This window comes from Manacus candei, unplaced genomic scaffold (genome assembly GCF_025592945.1).
Source record: "Manacus candei isolate 608988 ecotype Guabito, Panama unplaced genomic scaffold, ASM2559294v1 h1tg000010l, whole genome shotgun sequence".
Taxonomy (NCBI): Eukaryota; Metazoa; Chordata; class Aves; order Passeriformes; family Pipridae; genus Manacus; species Manacus candei.
The window spans coordinates 7,799,779-7,820,409 of NW_026138058.1; the positions used below are offsets into that span (position 1 = coordinate 7,799,779).

At 42.6% G+C, this 20,631-nt stretch overlaps 1 protein-coding gene across 1 annotated transcript in view; it reads right to left on the reverse strand.

The window, feature by feature from the left end:
• The window catches only part of LOC127466578 (neuronal acetylcholine receptor subunit alpha-7-like), a 56,861-nt gene that overhangs the window by 7,793 nt on the left and 28,437 nt on the right, over nt 1-20,631 (reverse strand). The window contains exons 3-8 of the mRNA XM_051777494.1: nt 18,344-18,388; nt 16,612-16,721; nt 14,212-14,291; nt 12,903-13,070; nt 10,981-11,175; nt 9,594-9,680 (exon numbers count right to left, since the gene is read on the reverse strand). Of these exons, the coding sequence (XP_051633454.1) occupies nt 9,594-9,680; nt 10,981-11,175; nt 12,903-13,070; nt 14,212-14,291; nt 16,612-16,721; nt 18,344-18,388 (685 nt within the window). The remainder of the gene's footprint in view (nt 1-9,593; nt 9,681-10,980; nt 11,176-12,902; nt 13,071-14,211; nt 14,292-16,611; nt 16,722-18,343; nt 18,389-20,631) is intronic.

The window sequence follows — 20,631 nt, forward strand, 5'->3', positions numbered from 1 at the left end:
TAATTACTGCTGTGAGTCACTAAATAACTTCCTTATACTCTATGCATTTTGATGCCACCAGACTTCAATGGCCTGAAGTGGTCCGTTTAAAATGTCTTTGGCTAGGATTTTTCACATGTCCTTGGAAAATTAGTCACCTGGTTAAACTTGGAAACAACCTGTTATTATCTGACTCAAGATCCCAGCCAATGATCAGCAGAGGAATTGACACTCCTGTTTGTTTTTTTTTTTATGCTGTAAACCTAGGAGCAGAGGTCAGTGAACTGCTGTGTAGACCCGCTAGTAAATGGAAAACAGTTCTCTAAGGAATAGAGTGGGAACCACAGAGGAGCTGTGGACCCATAAAGAAAGATGTATTATGTTTTTGCCTGGTAATAATCAAGAGTCTGGGTGTGCATCATGTGCATTTTGAGGGGGTGAGGTGGGGTGCTTCTCCTCAAGGTGCAGTGAAGTTTTCAGTTGGAAAGTAATGATGGAGGACATAGGGCATAGTAATTCAGCCCTGTATGTTACTGTCAGGCAATCAAATGTCACGAGATATCTGTGAAATCCAGCAGAAAGATTTATGGCCACCAAGTAGGTGCAGGTGCTGTATTCATTTCAGAGAGACAAATCATAACGTCCTGGAAATGCCCAGACCTACTCTAAGACTGGATTTTGCCAGCCCTGAAGAACCAACAGGGAAAGGGGAGGAAGAAGGTAGCAATGACTGGCAGAGTTGTTAGTCTTTCACATCTCTGGTTGGAGATACAATGAAGGCTGTTGTCTTTTCTGTGACAAGAGGATGTAGACCAAATCGCCTTTGGTCAAAAAGGAATTGCTAAGTCATGTGTCCATGGGTCTCTGATTGAAAACATAACTGTCCTTAGAACATACAGCCAGGTAGGGATGATCAAGACCCTGAGTCTGGACTCAGCGGCGGTTCCCTTGTAAGGAAAGGAAAGGCCCCAGAACTGAGGGGGTATGTCCACCAGGCAAAATGTTCCTGGCTCTGAAATGGTATCCATACCAACTCAGCATTTTCTGATCTTTTCTTTCAGGGTTTAATCCTACATCCTTTCTTTCCTGGGAGCACGAAAACATGGTCTTCCTGCAGCAGTGAGGAGAACTGCTGAGGAAGACTCCTGTGCTGTCTTCCATGCACCTAAAATCATGGGTTAATCTTTCTCCACTCTGCTGGCTTGGCATCTCTGTTCCTGGCAGTCTTTAGCCCCCACACCAGCAAGGTCAAACTCATCACTTGGTGACAGCTAAAAGGGCTGCTGTCCCTGTTCACCTCTAGCACCCCCTCTGATATGACCATGACCCAAACTTCTCCAGCAACCCTGTGAGCAGAGAAATCCTGCTGCTGAAAGGATTAAGCTGGAATGTTCACGGATAACACTCCTCCTTGGAGCCAAAGGACTGCAGTCTTCACTCACTCTGCCCTAGCCCCCCACTGCCATGAATTAGTCAACTCTATTTCTGGGTCTCCCCTGATGTTGATGAGCAAAGAAATAGAATGCTCTCCTGTTAGATGTTGCAAGGGGAGATAAGTAATAGAGGAAAAGCTGTGCTTAGGTCTCCCAAGCAGCAGCTTTTGCCTAGTCACCAGACTTTTTTTGACAGTATTTTAGAGTCCATCGTAAGTCCTATAGCACTTATCCATTTGGGGCTTTGAAGTCGTTGTTCTCAAAAAATCCTATCCCCATGTGTGTCTGCTGGCAGGGATAAATGCAAATCTGATTTTGCAAAGAAGCCGTTTCATTTAAACTGCAGGGGGGAAATGGTCAGCAACTCTCACTAACAATGCCTCTGCGTCCTACTTGTTGCTCCTGGTTACCGGGTCAACTTGGAGTCTTTAACAAATTATTTCACTCTGGGAAGTGTGTCAGGAACAGCCATGCTGGACTGGAGTGCATTTGAAAGACCAGGGACCTGGCTACTGTTAAGTCAGATGCTCTGAGGTACAGCTGGCAAGTGATGGACACATTCTGGAGGGGAAGTAGCTCATTTGCACTCTGCCTTAGAAAGCTTCCAGAGGCCAGGAAAATGGACCAGAAGACCTGTGTTTGAAGCCCCTTGATATCCCTGACTTACACAGCACCATTCCTCAGGGATACTGAAGTGTGTACTGGTCACTTCTAGCTGCTCTTCATTTGTTTTAAAATGTGTTTGATGCTTTCTTCAGCAGTTGTACATGAACAGAAAAGCTGTTTTGGATGCTTGATTCATCTCCTTAAAACAGTATGAAATATTTGCTCTTCCACAATTGATCTTCTTCCCTTTATTTGGCAAAGGAGGAATGATATAACATAATATATGGACAGCTGTTTAACATTTGGGAGTTGTCAGCCTCTGTCTCAGCACTATCATAAGATGATACTGTTGTCTAAGCAAATATAGATTTAATACAAGCACAGATAATCAGTAAGGTCTTCTAAAAAGTCAGCAAGAACAGCTATTTGTTCTTGCAGGCATATTCTGACGTCACCTATATCAAAAGGATAACAATGACTCGCAATTTATAACTTGAAGGGCATTCAGCACCGTTCTTTGATGTTTTTGAAGACACACTGCTGAAGTGGAACTGGATTAACTTCAAGGACTAATTAGGAACAAGGTAAATAAAACAGAATCTTGAGGAGGGGCAAGATGATTCCAGATGGATGCTTTGCCTTGTTGATTTTATCACTGAACACTAACTGAGAAATCAGTTATCATATCCTTGTGAACGTCGACCACAGGAAAGGCAGAGCATCTCCACTGTGACCAGTTGCAGTCTTGTTCCTGGGAAATAGCAGGGGAAGGAGGAGAGTGTTGTGTGCAGTTATCCACATTGCTCAAGTTGGACTCCTCCCACTGGTGTTCTTGTTTCCATCCTGTCTTTGCAGGAAATGCCAGGTATTGCCTGTGAAATGATGGACTAGTTTAGAGCTGCACTAAGTCAAGTAATTTCAGCCTTTCCGAGTGCTTTGTGCTTCTTGTGACCTCAGAACGAAATATTCATTGCTCTTCCTTCTGGAAACGGTCCAGGTGAATGAACTGAAGCCTGTGGAGGATACTGGGGGGCTTCCAAGTACTCTTCTGTGCTCCTATGGCAGGGATCAGGCCTGGTGCTGGGCAGCTGCTGTGGCAGTCTACAATTGGCAATGGCAGAGTTACTCAGAGACCAAGAAAGTTAAAAGATAGAGGAGAAATTCTGTTGTGGAGTTACTGTTGTACACAAACAGCAAAGAATGACAGAGGAGAACATAGGCAGGAAAACAATTTCCTGCATTGTTGAGATTAGTTGTGGCAGACACACCTTGTGCCCCATGACCTCCCTATGACAGGAGAAAGTGAAAAGCATCATCCTAGTCTAGATGGTCCCTCATGAGATGTCTTAAAAGAGTGAGAGATTTCAGGATTGGACTCTGTGTCTGCCTGTTGATTATGGTACTTGTAGAGGGAACAGAGGCAGCGTTTTCACACTGTTTTCAAACTCTTCTCCTCTCACATGTTTTCAAAGAATAGAACTGGGTATTTGAAAAGTAAAACTTCTTTTTCCCTTTCCTTCTCTCCCTACCACCCCCCCTCTCCCTCCCCCCTGATTAAAAAGGCATCCAAGATTCTTGGCTTTGGGAAAAGCACCACTGATCATGGGACATGAAACTGTAAGAGCTGCTGAGAATGAGAATTTGTGTTTTGTGGAAGAGATTGAGCAGGGTCCTGACACCAGCAAGGTACCAGGCAGAACCATGTAAGGGAGGGGAGGGGAAATATTCCAAAAACTCAAAAAGAGACAGGGTAAAGTGAAATGGCATCAGCTGAGAACATATAGGAAGATGACAGAAAGTGTAACAGGAGATTAATTTAATTTTCTCTCTCTAGTTAGAACCACTAATGCCTTATGTTTGTAACTTAAAACAATCTGTGACTCCTGGAGGTGGCAAAGCACCCCATTGTTTCCCTGTTTCAGTAATTTGCAATCTCATTTGCTGTATGACTAAATGCGAGAAATCACCTGAAGCATCTGCTGCCAACTTGGTTATTCACAGTGTAAAACCTTCAAGCTTATTGAAATAATGTAGGCACGATGAGGAATGGCAAGGAGAGTATACAGCTGAAAAATGTCATCATAACAAAGCCCTAAGCAGCAAGTAAATGTTGTGTCTTTTAAAGACGCAAGCAGAAGAGCTCAGCAAAATAAGACAGAGAGAAATGCAGTTTCTTTAAGTGGAGATGAAGATATTATTGTGCATTATTTGATATGTCCTGCCAAAACGTCAAGCATCGTGTGGATGTTAATCATAGGAAGTGACAGCTCCTCATATTCATGAGCCTCACGTTCCCCTTTCAAACACTATCCAGGACCATCTTCCAGGTGTTCCACACTTTCTGCCATCAACTCTTCTTAAAGCAAAATACAGATTTTTGATCCCAAACCAGTGGTGTTATTTTGGAAAGAGCTGGTAGGAAATAAAGATTTGCAGCACTTTGAAGTTATTTAGGTGTGGAAACCAATCAGAAATTATTAACCAATTCTCCTGTGGAAGGGGATGCCTTGAATTGACAGATGGGAAGAGTGTTTATGGAAGAAACAAATCATCTGACTGGCCTGAGAGGTCTGAGTATTTCATTTCAAGATTTGACTTTTAAGCATAAGTATGCGCTATCTACTTTGACAAAGTATTTTGAAAGTGATACCTCTTCAGAGCACTGGCTAGGATGGATGAAGAGCAGCCAGTTCGGAGCCTATTGCAGCCTCGGTCTCAAGCTCAAGGAGTCCTGCTGTAGGTGCTCCTGGTTGTTTCTGTGTGTGACTGTACTTTGTGCTGCCTGGGGCCTGAACTCAAAGTCTGCAGAGTTTTGGACCAATACAAGTGTAAAGACCTGGGTGGGATGTTCAAAGCAAGTATTTTAGGGTCTGTGACTACATGCTGTCACTCCGTTCCCACAGCGGTGGGACTGCAGCACAGTAAACCAGAGGTGAAAGCAAAGATGGACATGGGTGGGTGAAGGAGGTGCCCCACAACCTGTATCTCACTGCAGAATGGAACAAGTGGGGCTTACTAGTGGGGGCTGATGTTTTCTTAAAAACAAAACACCTGGTGCTGGACGAAGGCAGGATCACAGCAGGATGGGGAAGTATGGACAGCTACAAACTTTACTGGGCTGTGTGGCCCCAAAGGTTTTCCCCTTCTGGAAGTGCTACTGCAAGCAGGTAGAAAGAAGACGTGTTGGTTAGGGTCCTAATTAGGTTCATCTCAATATTCCAAAGCAATGGGTTTTGGCCATATCTGACTTTAACATGGGCTGTGGGTTGTTCTGTCTTTCTGAAAAACTGGCTGGTTTTGGTAGGAACTAAACATGACATTAGGAGATGAATTTTTTTAAGTTTATGAGCCCAAACTAGCAGCTTATCCTGAGACAGTTTTTAAGACATTACTACAGCAGTGCATGATAAATTTGATTCTGTTCACTGCTCTATTTGGTGCCACTGAATGTGGGACCACAGGATCACCAACTGTGCAATCTTAAGCAGGCTCCTGTCAAAGGATAGTCATGAATAGGAAAAGTTATAGATAGGAATCTCTATTGACTTAGGGGAATTTGTTACTTAGTAACTTCTTAATACATGATTTCCTTACCGTAACTACAAGGTTGCTTTTCAACAGAAAACAAAGTTTAATGAAAAAGATCAGGGATATGAAGATTCAAAGGAATTCAGGCGTATGTCTTTTGCCTAAGGAAGGAATTCATCCTTTCTCCAGAGATGGTCACATAACCATTACCAAACCCAGATCTGATTATCCACAGCTATTTACATAGAATCATAGAATCATTTAGGTTTGAAAATACCTCTAATATCATTGAGTTCAATCGTTCACCTAACATGGATCACATCGTCTTCATAGAAATAAAATAGTCCTTACAGTTCAGATCTAAATGCCTCGAATGTAGTTCTCAGATGACTTACCTAAGCCTTTAGTTTCAAGGGGCAGGGCCTGAGTTTGCACCAAAGCTCTAATAAAAATAACAGTATTTGTTAATAACAGTATTCGTTTAATTTTGGTTTGGTCATTGAAGAAGGAAATCAACACAGTGGGACACGGATATCCTTTCTTACGTAATGCACTGGACTGGGTGCAATAGTGGGGATGGGAAGGTGCATGAAGTTCCTGTGAAATTACTGGTATGTACAGTACAAGAAAAAATTGTGCATAATTGCATAGGTTTTTAGAAACAGAAAAAATGATTGTCATACACCTGAGCTGTGTCACACAGATTTCATGATTTTACCCAGTGATTAGTGCACTCAGACCAGTAATTAAGGTGTGTATCACATCTGGAGTTCTCTGTATTTCTGCGTATACTTTCCTCAAGTAATGAACTCCAGCTGTCTACTTACATAGACTCTTGGTAAAAGTAATTTTAAAGAGAAAAATTAGAAGTGAGTAAAATTACAAGTGCGTTCCCGTGAGGCATGATTAAGCTATAGTAGGAAGGGTAAGTTTAGGACACAGCTGCTGCTATGTAGCCATGTTCTGAAAGTCTTTTAGGAGCTACACTGGAGTTTTTAAGTGCTAGGAGGGACTTCCAGGATGCTTTAGAGAAAGAAGCCTTATTCATAAAATTGACTTCTGAATTCTGTGTTGGACTCTGACTAAAATGTTCTGTTTGCAGATTTCATAGGACCTTAATGCTTTTGATTCAAATGGTTGAGCTGACTGCTGTGCTATGGGATGGTTAATGTTTTAAACAGAAACAGAAGCATTTTTCTCTGGTTCAACCTTCTCCTTTCTTTGGCATCTCTGCAAAAGGGTAGGATTTGACTTTTGAAATATTGTGGTGCCCTGCTTCACATAGATATGTGCTGTTGAAAACATCTTTCAAAATATCTAGTTTCCCAAAAAGAGAGGATGTGCTGAAGAAGGATGGGAGCAGACACACGCTGCTGGGCAAGGAGCAGCTACCTGCTGATGCAAATGCAAATCCCAAAAAGCTGAGTGAGAGCGAGGGGTCAGCCTGTCCAGCTGGAACATTTCTTGGCACAGAAAGTGGGTGGCTAAACTAGTCTGAGAGGTACTTCCTTTATTGTTAACATAATTTGAGGCCAGGGGAGAGTGGCCTTGACTAAGATGAACTGAGGGGTGATTTCCACATTTCTTTGTAAAAATGTTCCAAAGTGCAGAAGCTGGTACTTTTTCTAAGTGTCGTATTAGACCAGTTCTCCTTTGCTCCCTCAAAGATACTCCAAACAGCAGCTGTGAGAATTTCCCGTGCTATTACAGTTCAGAAGTTAAAGCTAGGGTCAGAAGGAGGAGAAAATAAGAAGTACAACCTGTTAGGCATTAGTGGTTTTGAAATAGCAAAGGCTGCAGGGGTTCATGTAGGTTCAGGTAGGTGTGGATGCCTGTTTATTGTTAAAAATTCAGATCCTAAGAATATAATGCAGATTAATTTTAAAGTGTGTTTTCAAAGTATCTCTGCTCCCACAGTCATGAAGACAAGCAACAGTGACTTTTCTGGTGACCAGCAATGAATCTTTCTACTTCAAGATCAAATTACCTGCATTCTTCACTAACTACATGCTGTAGAAGATTTGTTTATTCCTGTAACCTCCTGCTAGGCATACTGATTCTCCAAAAATTGAATGAGCTGTCCAAATGTACTCCTTTTCCTCACGTTAATTTCTGGGGATTTTAACAGGACTAGAGATAACACTGGAAAACTGTGATCACGACCTGATATATTCAGTTCAGTAGCTAAAATATCCCATTTGGGAATACCTGTAAGATCACTGTGGAGAGATTATGCTATATCATCCTGTTAGAGTAAGGATGAGGTTTTCAGAACTCGAGATCATGTAAAACCACACAGCCCAGCTTTGAGCACTGGCTGAACAAGGGCTGTTTGGGTGCAGTGGATGAGGGAGTCAGGGATTTATTGTAAGATCTGAACATGCCCAAATCCACAGGATCACACAGGTGTCACCAAGAGTCCTAACGGTATCACTGCAAGACAATGGAGATGGGGTAAGTTCCCTGATAACTGGAGAAAGATAGATGTTACATCCTTCTCCAAAAAGCCCAAAAGGACAATCCAGAGAACTACAGCTCTGTCATTGTAACTTCTGTCCCTGGGTAAATCAGGGAGCAAGTCCTTAAGGAACATTTCTGGGCATTTGAAGATAAGGGTGGGGTTCGGGAACAGTCATCCAGCATTTAACGAGGATAAATCTTGTCTGACCAACATGATTGCCTTTTATAATAAATTACAATATTTGCATATATGAGAGAGCAGTGGATGTCATTTACATCCACTTTAGCAATGCTATAATAAACAGAAATTGGTCTGTTATTACAGCATCAAAGTCTGTAATAATACATAACTGTTCATAGCTTTTTTTGGTTTAAATCGTACATTCTTTGATAGCAGACTGTATTAATAGAAACTGTTCTGGTTAAAGCTAGTGGACTGGGCATAGGCAAGTGTACTTGTTTATTAATTCTAAATGGTTTTTGTTAGGTATTACACAAAACAAAAATACATGAACAGTGGTTCAAGACGCCTTGTGTCTCCCCACTACACACAAAGTTTCTCTTAGAATTGTATCTGTCTCCATTGTGCCATAGGTATATGTTCAGAAGGGTGTTTTGTTAGTCTTTTGGAAGCTCCTGTATGACTCAGAGTCAAGAGTCCTGCTGATTTTCTCTAAGATGTGTAATTTATTTGGAGGTTTTCAGAAACCCTTGCCTATGGGTGTCATTGTCCTAACTGTGGCACGCTCATCCTCCTTCCCCAAAGTTAGGTCTAGATTTAAATCCTTGAAGAGAGATAATGAGCTTGGCTGAGTAAATGCTCTTTCATACTATTCATGTTATAACTTCTGTGAGGCTTTCATTGTACAATGGTGAGGCCCATCTTCCATCAGCACCCAGATGTATTGTTGAGTATTGTGTTAATTTCTGCTGTCCGAAATGTGTACTTGAGTCATGATTTGTACTCACAGGTTTTCCTGTGGTGTTCATTCATCTTTATTTTGTAAAATAGAACAGGTTTATTTTCTCTACCCTGCAATGGTGCCTCAAGTTCTCTTCTCAGCTGAGAAACTGAGGCCCCATGAGATCAAGGGAAAGGGATAATCCTATAAAAACAGAGGATGCAATAATGCCTATCTGGCCCATGTTCCCAAGATGATGATCTGTCCCATTGTTTTCAGTATATATGAAAAATGTTCCAGCAATATATTTGAATTTTGACTATTGTATTCTGAGTTGCTCTTCGGATAGAGAGAAGAGGAGGAGAAGGGGGAAGGTGGGGAAGAGTTGCATAACAGCAGGGAGGCAGGGCAATGCAGAAGGAGAAAGATGAATTTTCCCCAGAGTTGTTTCTGTGTTCTCTCAATCCTTGCAGTTAGCAGCTTATCTGATATTTCCAGTGCCCTTTTGTGTCCCTCGTGTAGGTTCTTTTCATACATGAGAAATGATAAAGTCCAGACTGACATTCAGTCCTGGCATTGCTGAATGCAAAACCAGAGTAACAGAAAGAGTCAGTCCTCAAATTGGCTTTGAACTGCTCTTGAGAGGCATCATACACTATGCACAAAGCAGAGAAAATCAACTTACCTATTAGTGGAACTGAGTCAGAAGTTGCAGGCATGATCTCAGCCACAAGCAGCATGAATACAGTCAAGGAAAGAAGGACAGTGATACCTGCAGGGAATGAACATGTTGGGGAAGAATGAGGCACATGAACTCTGCAGCTGCTCCTCTGAGGTCTTTGCTGTTAAATATAGCTTTGTCCTGATCTACAGAAAAGCCAAACCCACGACTTCACGCCTGTCAGTGCAGATGAGAACTTCCACAAAGTGAGAGAATTTTTGGATGCAACTCTATCTGCTGTCTTTTTGCTTTTTCCTAATACACACAAACCCTTACTCCTCTTAAAGTAATGGAGAAATCTTTCCTGCTGAGAGAAACGAAGCTTGCAGAACTGCTGAACTACATTGCTTTTCCAAAACATAGCACAAACAAAGGCCAGATGGTTGTTAAGGGCTGGGAGAGGCTTGCACAGACAGAAGTCTAGGTTTTGCTATTGCATATTATATAACATCCCCCAAAGAGATACAGCCTGTTTTAAAAGAAGAACTTTATTCTATCTGGAAAGGCTGTTGCTAAAGCTAACTGTCCTGGTACTGAGAAATCACAAGGTCAGTGCATGAACATTAGATCCTATTTTTGTGTCAACATTCTACTTCAGCTCAGATTAGTCTTTTCTTTGTCTCCATCCTGTATTTCATAGATAGCAATTGTAGCATCCGTAGCCTGTGTTTTACCTCTTGTAAGACAGGCTGCTCAGATACTTCTTTTTCTTACTAACTCTAAGGATACTTCATATGATCTAAAAGGCTCTGCCCTGAAACAGAATCATGCACAATTAACCCTTAAGGTCTCATCTGTTGTATTTCCAGCTCTCCTCTGTCTTGTCTTGGAAGAACTCTTCCTGTTTTTATCAACACAAACACAACAGTAAATATAATTTATCCCTTTCTTGGCTGTCACTGCTTTGCATTCAAAGGGGATTCGTGGCTAGTTGGTTTGGGAGCTGAACTTTAAAGGCAAAAAACCAGTGCCCAGCTGCTGCTGCTCAAAACCCTTCAATCTTTGTATCTTGGTAGGTCCTGTCTGAAAAACAAAGTTAATCAACTACGAAATGCATTGAGATGTAGTAAAGAACATAACAATGAGCATGACAGAATACCATCACTTCTGCCTGTGCCAACAGCTTATTTTTCAGCCTTCTCCCATGTTAAAGTCCAAAAGATTTTAGGATTGTTTAGAACAGGAAGTGTGAATACCATACAGAAAGCTGTTGTCCCTTTTCTGCAGCCAAACAAGTACTTCTATTGCTCTCCTAGTGAAAACTTAATCCATCAAGCACCACATCATCATGAGGTATTTATTTTCTGTTTTATAGGATGCTTATGAAATAAATGAATACTTTAGCACTCACCTAAAGAAATCTTCTCCCCTGAATCAGCTGGTAAAAGGAATACGAGCAGTGCCAAGCCAGATATGAGAACACAAGGAATGAGTAGATTCAAGCCATAGTAGAGGGTGCGTCGGCGCATGGTGATCGTGTACGTCACGTCTGGGTATGGTTCTTTGCAGCATTCATAGTACATCTCATTCCTCTTTCCTGGGACACCTACAGAGAGGGAGATAAGAGCAGTGGGGAGAGGTGCAAGACTCCTAGTTATCCCCCTGGACTGGGTCAGGAGCTGATGGTTTATGAGACAATGTGTGTCACCTCCATCTGCTGTTCCCAGTCTACCTTTTGTGTTTTCTAGGCTGTACTTAAATGCCTTCTGAGTCACTTGAATCCAGCTTAGCCAAGAGAGCTCATCTGGGCCAGAGCAAAACAGTGCTGAGCATCCCAACATCAACACGAAAAATGTGCATTCTGCCTTCCTACATTCTGTGAGTGTTGACATACTGCTGATGTCATATTCACTAGCACACACAGCAGATTTTCTGTGTGACAAGTGCCACTGCTTCTTATTTTTCTGTCGTTCTTTGATACACATTTGCTTTTTTTTGTCAAGAAAAACACACATAATATGGGTTAATTTTCAAAAAAGGATGTTATGTTAAGTTTAAAGCCTGTGATACCTGAAGGTTAAGAGACATAGTTTTCCAATATAGCTGTGCTGCAGAGTTGGCCATGGTGACCCTGCTGCAGTAGATTGCCTGACATGCTGCATGATGGGGACTGCAGCAGCACAGAGAATTTCAGGGGAGCTGGAAGACTTCAGCACCTTGTATCTTTCATGCCAAAAATTTCTCACTTTTTTCATTTCTGTGGACAGGACAGAAGATGTGATGATGTGCATATTTTGGCAGGAGCCTAGCAAAGTCTTCACAAAGGATATGGCTGTGGCTTGCCTGAGGTGCTACTTACTGCTTTTACTGTACGAGCTAGATAAGTCCCTGTTTTGTTCTCCCCTGTTCAGGGTTGAAGGCAGATAAACCACAGACTCTTAATCAGATATGCAAAGTTATCGGACAGAAATAAGCACTATAAAGGAACACTAGATAGTCAGGAGTGCTCTGAAATAAGCACTAAGTTGCACTTTATGAGGACTTCACTATGGAGTCCTCTGGCTTCTCATCAAGCTGAATATAATTTTTCAGAATCCCTGGACAGTAAAACTAATGCATGCAGTTGGTCAGGGCAGCTATTTACTTGTCTATATATCAAGACTGGAAGATAAAATGTCTTCCTTGCAGCCTCTCCTTAGAGTTGTCAAGTTCCATCAATTTCCGTAGCGTTGCTTCTGACTTATAACTGCACAAATGAGTTCAAAATAACCCACTAGAAACTCACACTGAATGCCTGGTTCTTATTTTGAAAATGCAGGTGTCTTCCAAAGCACAGAAGAGAAGAGAGACATACTAATCTGCAGTTATTATGAACACTTCTGTACACTGGTGCACACTTCGATCGTTTTCTGGGTAAGAGACATTCATTTATGTAAAAGTTTTGCTGAAGTATTTTTTGCTGAAGTATTTTTTACACTGATCAGTTTTGCTGATGTGTTAGAATAAATGTGACAGTAGTGTTCCGTGCACCTACATGAGGCACATCCAAGTTTGGTACTGACAAACTGCTCAGATGCATCAAGACTAGTAGCTTTCATTTATATACTCAGTGGCAGGCACTTGCATCAGAACACAGTGTTTTCAGACACAGTTCAATGAATGTGGCTGAAAGGCTGCCTCTGATCTGATTTTTTTTTCTCCCTTTTTGCTTCTTCCTACATGTAAATTTTTAATATCTGTATTTCATGTCCCAGTGTGATTGATCATTTCTATATATTCGGGGGTTGCCTTTGAAAATTAGGCCATTGAAAATTTTCAGGCTGGCCAATTTACCCACTAAATCCCATTCTCCATTTGAGATGTAGTTGGACATATCAGCCTCGAGCATCTGCAGGTCAATCAACCAGCCACTGTGAGTCCAGGAGCCAAACTTCAGATCACACTTCTGCACATCAAAGGGGAACCAGCGGACATCAATATAACAGGTGCTCTTCAAAATGCCTGTGGATAGAAATCAGTCACAATCAAGCATGTGCAGGATGCATTTAATCTCACCCTTATCTGCCTGATTGATTGTGAGCAAGTTTCCTCTCCAGAAAGTATGTGTGATACAGTCATGGGGTAACGAAACAAGTATTGAGGTGGAAGGTGCTGACACGAGTGGAATAACCTCCCTTCTTCTGCCAGTGAAGACCCACCTCTCACTGCATCCTTGAGGTAGTTTGCCCAGGAGCAGCCCAGCCTGTCTCCCAGTGCTGGCTGGCCTCAGCAGACTACAGGCAGTGCTGACAGGACAGAGTACACAAATGTGCACTAACAGAGGCTGTAGTTCCTGTAGGAACTACTTCTGAAAGGAGTTCCTGGTTAGGCTCTGTCCTAGACCCACCATACCGTGAAAACACATTATGATGCTAAACCTTGCTCAGTGCTGGCCTTTATAGACTTGTGTTAACCTGAGCCTTGAATTTTACTCTGGGTGTGTCTAGTCCAGTTTAAGGGGTCTCAGAGGTAGGGAACAACAGTGGACCAGCCATCAGGGAAGTCCCTGTTGGGCCCTGTGGACATGCCTGGGGGCTATGCTGTGCTATGACACAAAGTTGGGCGTTTTTTTGTCCACCACAGCGAGCAACTGTGAAACAGCCCGTGTGTTTGCTGGTGGGTCCTGGCTGCTGGACCCTGCAGGCATGGAATCAGCAGTACAGATGGAAAAGAGGCTGAGACTTGGGTCCAGCTGGCTGAGACCAATCCCAGTTTGTCTTTTCACTTGGACTTGTAGCCTCAGCCTGGCAGGAGGACTTCAATGCAGAGTGAATGCTGCTCTCAGGACCTCATCTGGTCACACACCTCCAACAAAGACCTAACTGGACTGCATATGTGCTGGTGCACACCACCTTGCTTTGGATCACATCTCAGGTGGGCCTCTGGAAGTTCTAAGCAAACTGCTCAGGAGAATGTTTTATTGATTTGTGAAGTGGAAATACACTACTGATAATGGATGTAAATTATCTCAGTGGGTCTGTCCCATAACTACCCAGCTTGCAAAATTTCCACAGACTGCTTTAAAACATCTTGGTTTCATTCATGAAGGAAAACTGCTTGTATTAATTTGATTTAAAGCAAACAGATGTTCTCTGTGTCCTACCTGGAGGAATATACTGGCAGGATCCAGAGTAATTCACCAGCACATTTGTGTGAAATGTCGCATCAAACCTTTCATCTGCACTGTAACACAATATAAACAAAACATAACAAAACAGAAAAAGAGCAAGCTGATGTTTGAGAACGGTGTAGCAACTGTCAACATGGAAATAATATTTTGTCTGAATTGAACCCACAGAAAGTCTAATATTAGTTCCTACACCTGGTCAAAGAGTCTACCCTTGACCTGCATCTCAGTTTCCCATAGACACTGTTGGCCTGCACCTGGGCAGGTTGGTTGTACGCTGTTATGTCATCAGAGAAGTGAAAGGCAGAGCGTTGGATGTCTCAGAGTACAGGTAGAAGGGAAAGGATCAAAAGTGTCATATTAGCTGTATCCAAAAACCGGGCAGTTGGTACAGTGAGGCTTTTCTAGGGCAGCTGTCAGAATGAGGCAGCTCACCGTATAAATCAAGTTATCTGCTACCCAGATATCTGTTGTAACAGCAATGGTGGCCTGACTTAGCAATTCTGCAGTCTCTTGGGATGCAGAGGGCTGAGGGTTTGCTTCTAATATTGGAGGAAGGCACTGGGGAGAAGCTGTTTTAGGGGCCTTGTACGAGGAGATTCATTGAGACTCTAAGAGCAAACACCAGGTGAAAGGGACCAAGAAAACAGAATTTCCTTACTGTTCCAAGCAATTTGGTGAAAATTAAGGGAGTAATGAGCCAGATCATGACAAGAATTGTCCAAAGCAGCAAGGTCTGGGGGCTTCTTCCGGAAGGTCTCTTGGGAACAGATTAACCACAGAGGATTCCCTGGGCTTGTGGAACCTTGCCTGTGGTGGCTGTGTGCAGGTCTATATTACATCACTACACCACCTTACATACCCTATCTCTCAACCAGGTGTAGAAAATTCAGGCCCTCCATCCCTCTTCTGATCTGCTCTATATCCATGTCTTGAGTCCTCAGTTCTCATTATTGCCCCCAGAACCAAACAAGGCAGATAAAACTGAAAAGGCTAGCTGCGGAATGAGCGGTAATTATCAAAGACATAAAAGGCGACAAGAAAGAGCTTTATAAACACAAGCAAACAAGGAGAAGACAAAGATAGATTCATCACTTGCTGTGAAAGGAAAGAAAATCCCAGGATGCAGAGAGTTCCAGTATCCTGCACCCTCTGAGCTTCACTCTTTACAATTAATTCTCGCACAGTGGCAGGAGTTCATGGCAGAATACGGGAGGAACAGGTTAAAGAAGTGTAGATAAGACAGATTCTACTCAGCAGAGCTGATGAAATTTACTCTTGAGAACTGAAAGGACTGGCCGAAATACCCTCTGAAGCATTAACAATTATCTGTGAGGACTTGTGGAGAACAGGGAACGGCACAGTGAATTAGGAAGATCAAAGAAAATTCTGACATTTTTTAAAGGTGAAATTATAGACACATCATTCTAACTTCAAAGAAAATGAGGTGAAAACAGCTGGCACAGAATTGTGAAGAGCCAACTGCATCAAATCAATCTAATTTTCTTACTGACTAAAAGGAGGTAGGTGATATATCTGAACTTCAGCATGTTCTTATAAAGTACAATAATATGGACCAGGCTGTATGCTTCCTTTTTTAGAGACTGACAAGGAATAAAGAGACAATAAGGACCAAAGCTGAAGTAAAGAAGAACACTGAAACAATCCAGGTGTCTCCAAGCATCCTTTGGATATTTTGCTGTGAGTGCTTGGAATGGAAGATGAGTCTTGGTGAACTAGGGAAACTAGCAGAATTAATTTAATCTGGATAATTAGAAAGTATTACCCTGAAAACTCTCAGAGAAAGACATAGCAGGGCTGAGATGCAACATCTGTGGTTTGCAGTACATCGAAAAATAAGTCCAAAACTAAGATGTAAACTCAAAGCCCTCTCCTCCTGGAAAGCATTAAGGAAACAGCTGTCTAGAGAGCTTCCACTCCATTCAGCACTGAAGAGGTACTGGCTAGAGAGCTAGATCCAGCTCTGGAGGAGGAAAAACAGACTAGAGAGTGTTGAGAGTGGAAGAGGAATGACGGAAAGATTTATGAAATATATGATGAGTAAAGTGAGAAGAAAATCTATTTGTTCACTTCAATCAGGAATACTATGATAGATACATGATAGTATGAAGAGAGTATGGGTAGTTTTCACTCTGCGTTCACTGAGAAGAAGTTAAAGAAGACATCTGCAGAAGTACAGCAAGGAAGACTTAGATATTAGAAAAATCTGTTAGCTGGTGCTTGTTTGGTTTTGTGACTCTTTCAAGCATAAGAACCAAACCCACATATGGCAAAAGGCTGAGAATATCAGTGAAGCACAGTTGATTTTCAGCACCCAGTTCTATTCTCCCACCAGCCATTGCACATCTTGCTTACCTGTTATACAGCAGAATGTCTGGTACCCAAATCTGGTCAGCGGGAAATCGCAAGTTCTGCACCCCTGGATATTCATATTGATCCCAAGACAGGTAAACATCAACCCAAGACTGTTGGCAAACACATACATCAGATTATATGAGCTTGTAAAACTCTTCTAAGTTGTCTGGAGTATTATGGGAAAAGAATGGATTTTGCCGGCAGCAATAGCAAGAGTATGATAACAGTTTAATGCTCGGCTTTAATTATTAAGAAAGGTTGGCATAAATACATAGGAAATAACAGTCTGACTAATGAAGCTGTGAGCCATACATTAGTGTCTAGTTCTGCACTCTGTGGCCTGAAGCCAGGCATCCCAAACCTTTCCTGGTGGGCTGGCAGGCACACTGGTTCTGAGGTGAGGTGGTTTAAATGATTTGGGTACTGTCACTGGTAGGTGGACCATGGTTGGGTGACTCTTTCAATAACAAATTGCTATGAGAGGTAGGCAAGTGAACTTTGTATGCCAAGGGTTGTTTCTGATTTCCACCTCAACACAAGCAGTTAATTCAAGAAAGGAACAACTTTTGGGCTGAACCTTGTGACTTAAAGCAAACCTCAGTGGTGGGGCTGCAAGGGAAAGGGAAACCCTTATCGGTGCTGATATCTTTATAACTATATATCCATATATCTAAATAGATATAGACATACTGTTGCAAGGGACAGGACACCCAGGGGTCTGTCCTAACAATTCTGTACTCGGATAGGTTTGTCTGGGTTTGTTTTTGCGATGGAAAACCACTCACTCCTGCTGCAAATCCCAGCAGGTAACTGAGGAAGAAACAGCCTGTTCCGTTGAGCACATTAATATGAGATAGCGTTTGGCTGCGGAAATCAAAAACGAATTAGTTCAATCATTCATGTCTCCCACTGGTTTTTTCCTCAAGAACTGCAACTTTATTGAGCACAAGCTGTTAAGGAGATCTGTTTATGCACCATAAAAACACTGTACCCCTCACCATAGGCAGCCGGCAGCAGACCAGATGGGAAACTCCCTTCCCCAAAGCCCTGAGTGAAGATCGATTTTGCTTATCCTGCATGACCTGTGGAGGTCAATCCTCAGCTGGAGCAGGTTGCAGAATGGGGAGAAGGAATGTTTATGGATGAGGTTTGTAAAGCACAAGGGAAGGCAATGTTCCCAGTGATGTGCCAGGGCACTGCCAGCAGTGCAGCAGGGAGCTGTCTGTGGTCCCCGGCCATCCCACCACCCAGTCGGAGCACTCTGCATGTAGTCCAGTGTGGCTGGGTCACTTCTGTGATCAGAGGAAAGTGATGGGAATTTTGTGACTTGGCTCTCTCTTTCAGATAGGGGTGGGGACTTTCCCAGAAGTAGCAAGTACAGGGAGCCTGCGTCATACAGGTGTCTGGCTGCTTCCCGAGTCCCCATCACTGGTTATGAAGAGGGCCTTCAGACCCTTGAAGAAACTCTTCTTAGTCATAATGGGACCCTAACACTGGGCTCTTTGTCACTAGATCCCTACATCCACTGGCCTAACAATGCAGTTGGTTTCATTCTCCAAGGGTCAACAGGTGTCCCCAAAGGGTTATGTTGACTCCTGAATTTAATTTTCAAAGCTGAAAGGAGCACTAGGGAAATTTTAAAGGACTTAAAATGCCTACTTTTATCACATTATAGACAAGTTAATAGATAGCAATCTTGCTTTTCAACTAAGAAATCACACAGGCTACTCACCATCTGCAGCCAAGCATTTGTGATCAACACCTGATTCTTCTCATCCTTTGAACAAAAGCGGGAAGGAAAGAGAAAAGAAGACAAAAAAAGGATGATACTCAAAGTACAGTTTGATTACAGGTGGAAGAGTTTCTAATTCTTTTAGAAAACCCAGACTCTCGGGGTACATAAGCCAAACTTTATGGAGTAGATTGTGAGCTCAGTTGAAAACCACTGAAATGTATTATTTGGTCCAGACAATAGTGATTCTTTGCTATCCTTTAAACCTACAGACCTCCTGTGTTTATCAGAACTAATCACCAACAGAAGAGAAAATAATAGATTATTTTTCTTATTTTCCTGGGGACAAGCAAACTCCTTACCAAAAGTAACACTTTTGCCTTTTAGCTACTTTGTCAAAACAAGATGATTTCCAGTACCACACAGCATGAAAGTAAGTAGTCAGAGAGATTTTATATTGTATTTGCTGTCACTGCAAAATGATGGTGAAATAGTGCTGGAAGTGCTGTTCTTTTGGAGGGTCAGCACTGCGTAGCTCAGCTCAGGCTGAAAGGAAAGGAAGGGCTGGCCTTGGGAAGAAGCTAGCACATGGCAAAAAGGACACAAGTGCTGCCTGAGAGGGAGCTTTCATGGCATCTGCACAGAGCAGTAGTCTGTAAATGCAGAAGCCGTGGGGAAGCAGCTGTGACTCACAACAGAAGCAAAGATGCCCCCACCACTGAGTTGGAGCCCAAATGCTTTGAGACACACAAGGTGCCCAGCTTGCTGCAGCTAGCCTTCAGGTGCAGGACCCTGCAGTGCTGCTGCCACGGTGTCCCATGCAGGAATTGCAGACTCCCAAACTAATGCATGAAGGAAAACTGCTCAGAGAAGCCTCCTTATTATTGATTCCCCAGCACATAGGACACTGGGCCACTGGTACTGCTGAATTCCTTAGCATGAACCCTGTCTGTGTCATGATCTACTCTCTTCACTCATTTGGGTTGTTGAAGCTGCTGAAACACCACAACCTAGAAAGGGAGACATCATTGATCTGGACGATTCCTGTTGTTTTGGCACAGTGGCCCCAGTTACCTGCTGCACTCAGGCTCCTGTCCCCACGAAAAGTGCATTTCAAGCATGAAACAGGTCTTTGCCATAGTGATCCATGCAAAACTGTCTATCACACTACCTGCTCTTGAGTCCCCTTGCAACCTGCCTAAACTGCTTCTGCTGCTGTGATATGGCACTCAAAATTCAGATGCGATTTTACATCATTATACTGTTCATGTATTTCCCTTTCTCCTCTCTGCTGCTCCCAAAATTGTGACAGAAAATGTGTGCCTCTCTGTGCAAACCACAACCTGCCTCCAGAGGCGCTGTCCATCTGCTGCTCCTTTTGTTCCCTGGGTTGCTATGGCTGAAGTAATTGTAAGTCAGTCCACAGAAAAATAAGAAAAGAAAAATCACACACAGGACTAAACCTGTTAAGACACATTTTTTAGATGCTGAAGCATTCAAAGGAATAAACACTAACTTTGAAAAATATAAAATCCTAAAGTGAAAAAAAAACCCAGAGCTGGTAATTGACAGGGTCATCAGAGCTAACTGTATCCCCTGGTGTGGGAAATGAAAGTAACACAGGTTGTGTGTCCCAAGGATCCTCAGAGGCCAGCCATCACCCATCTGACTGATGCATTCCTAGCCACCAGTGACTCCTAACGTCTCTTTTAAGGATGGCAAGCATGATGCTTGTCTGTATTGCACATCAAATCCTAGCAATATTTTGTGTTGCTATCCAATCCATAAATTCTTTACGCTTATAAGCTGCACGTGTTCTTCTTACAAAGACTTTCCGTGTACTGCTAAAGAAACCTGAACACCATGACTAAATTGAGGGTCAGCAACAGTCAGCCCATGCTTTTCCTGTGCAAAATTAAGGGTTGTTCCCATCTACACTGAGCCCTATAGGGAAGGGGAGGAGGGGAATCTTCCTCATTTTGCTGGCTACCTGAGTAAGCCACAGGGAGAAGTGCAGTGTAGATCTGGGAGGTTATGGGTTTCCAGCATGTGGAGCTGCCTTCCCCCAGGAGCTTTTCATATTTGGCTCTGGATTTACAAGGAAATCCTTTTTGCCTAGCATAGTAAGTTTATACTCAGCAACTTGCAAAGGATGACATCTCAGGCTGACTTTGGTATTTCACAAAATGGTCTGTTGCCCTAACCTGTTTCTCTGTTGCACCATTGTGTGTCAGATATTAATGACCTGGCTAATCAGATTTGACTACAAACAATTCATCAGCCATGTA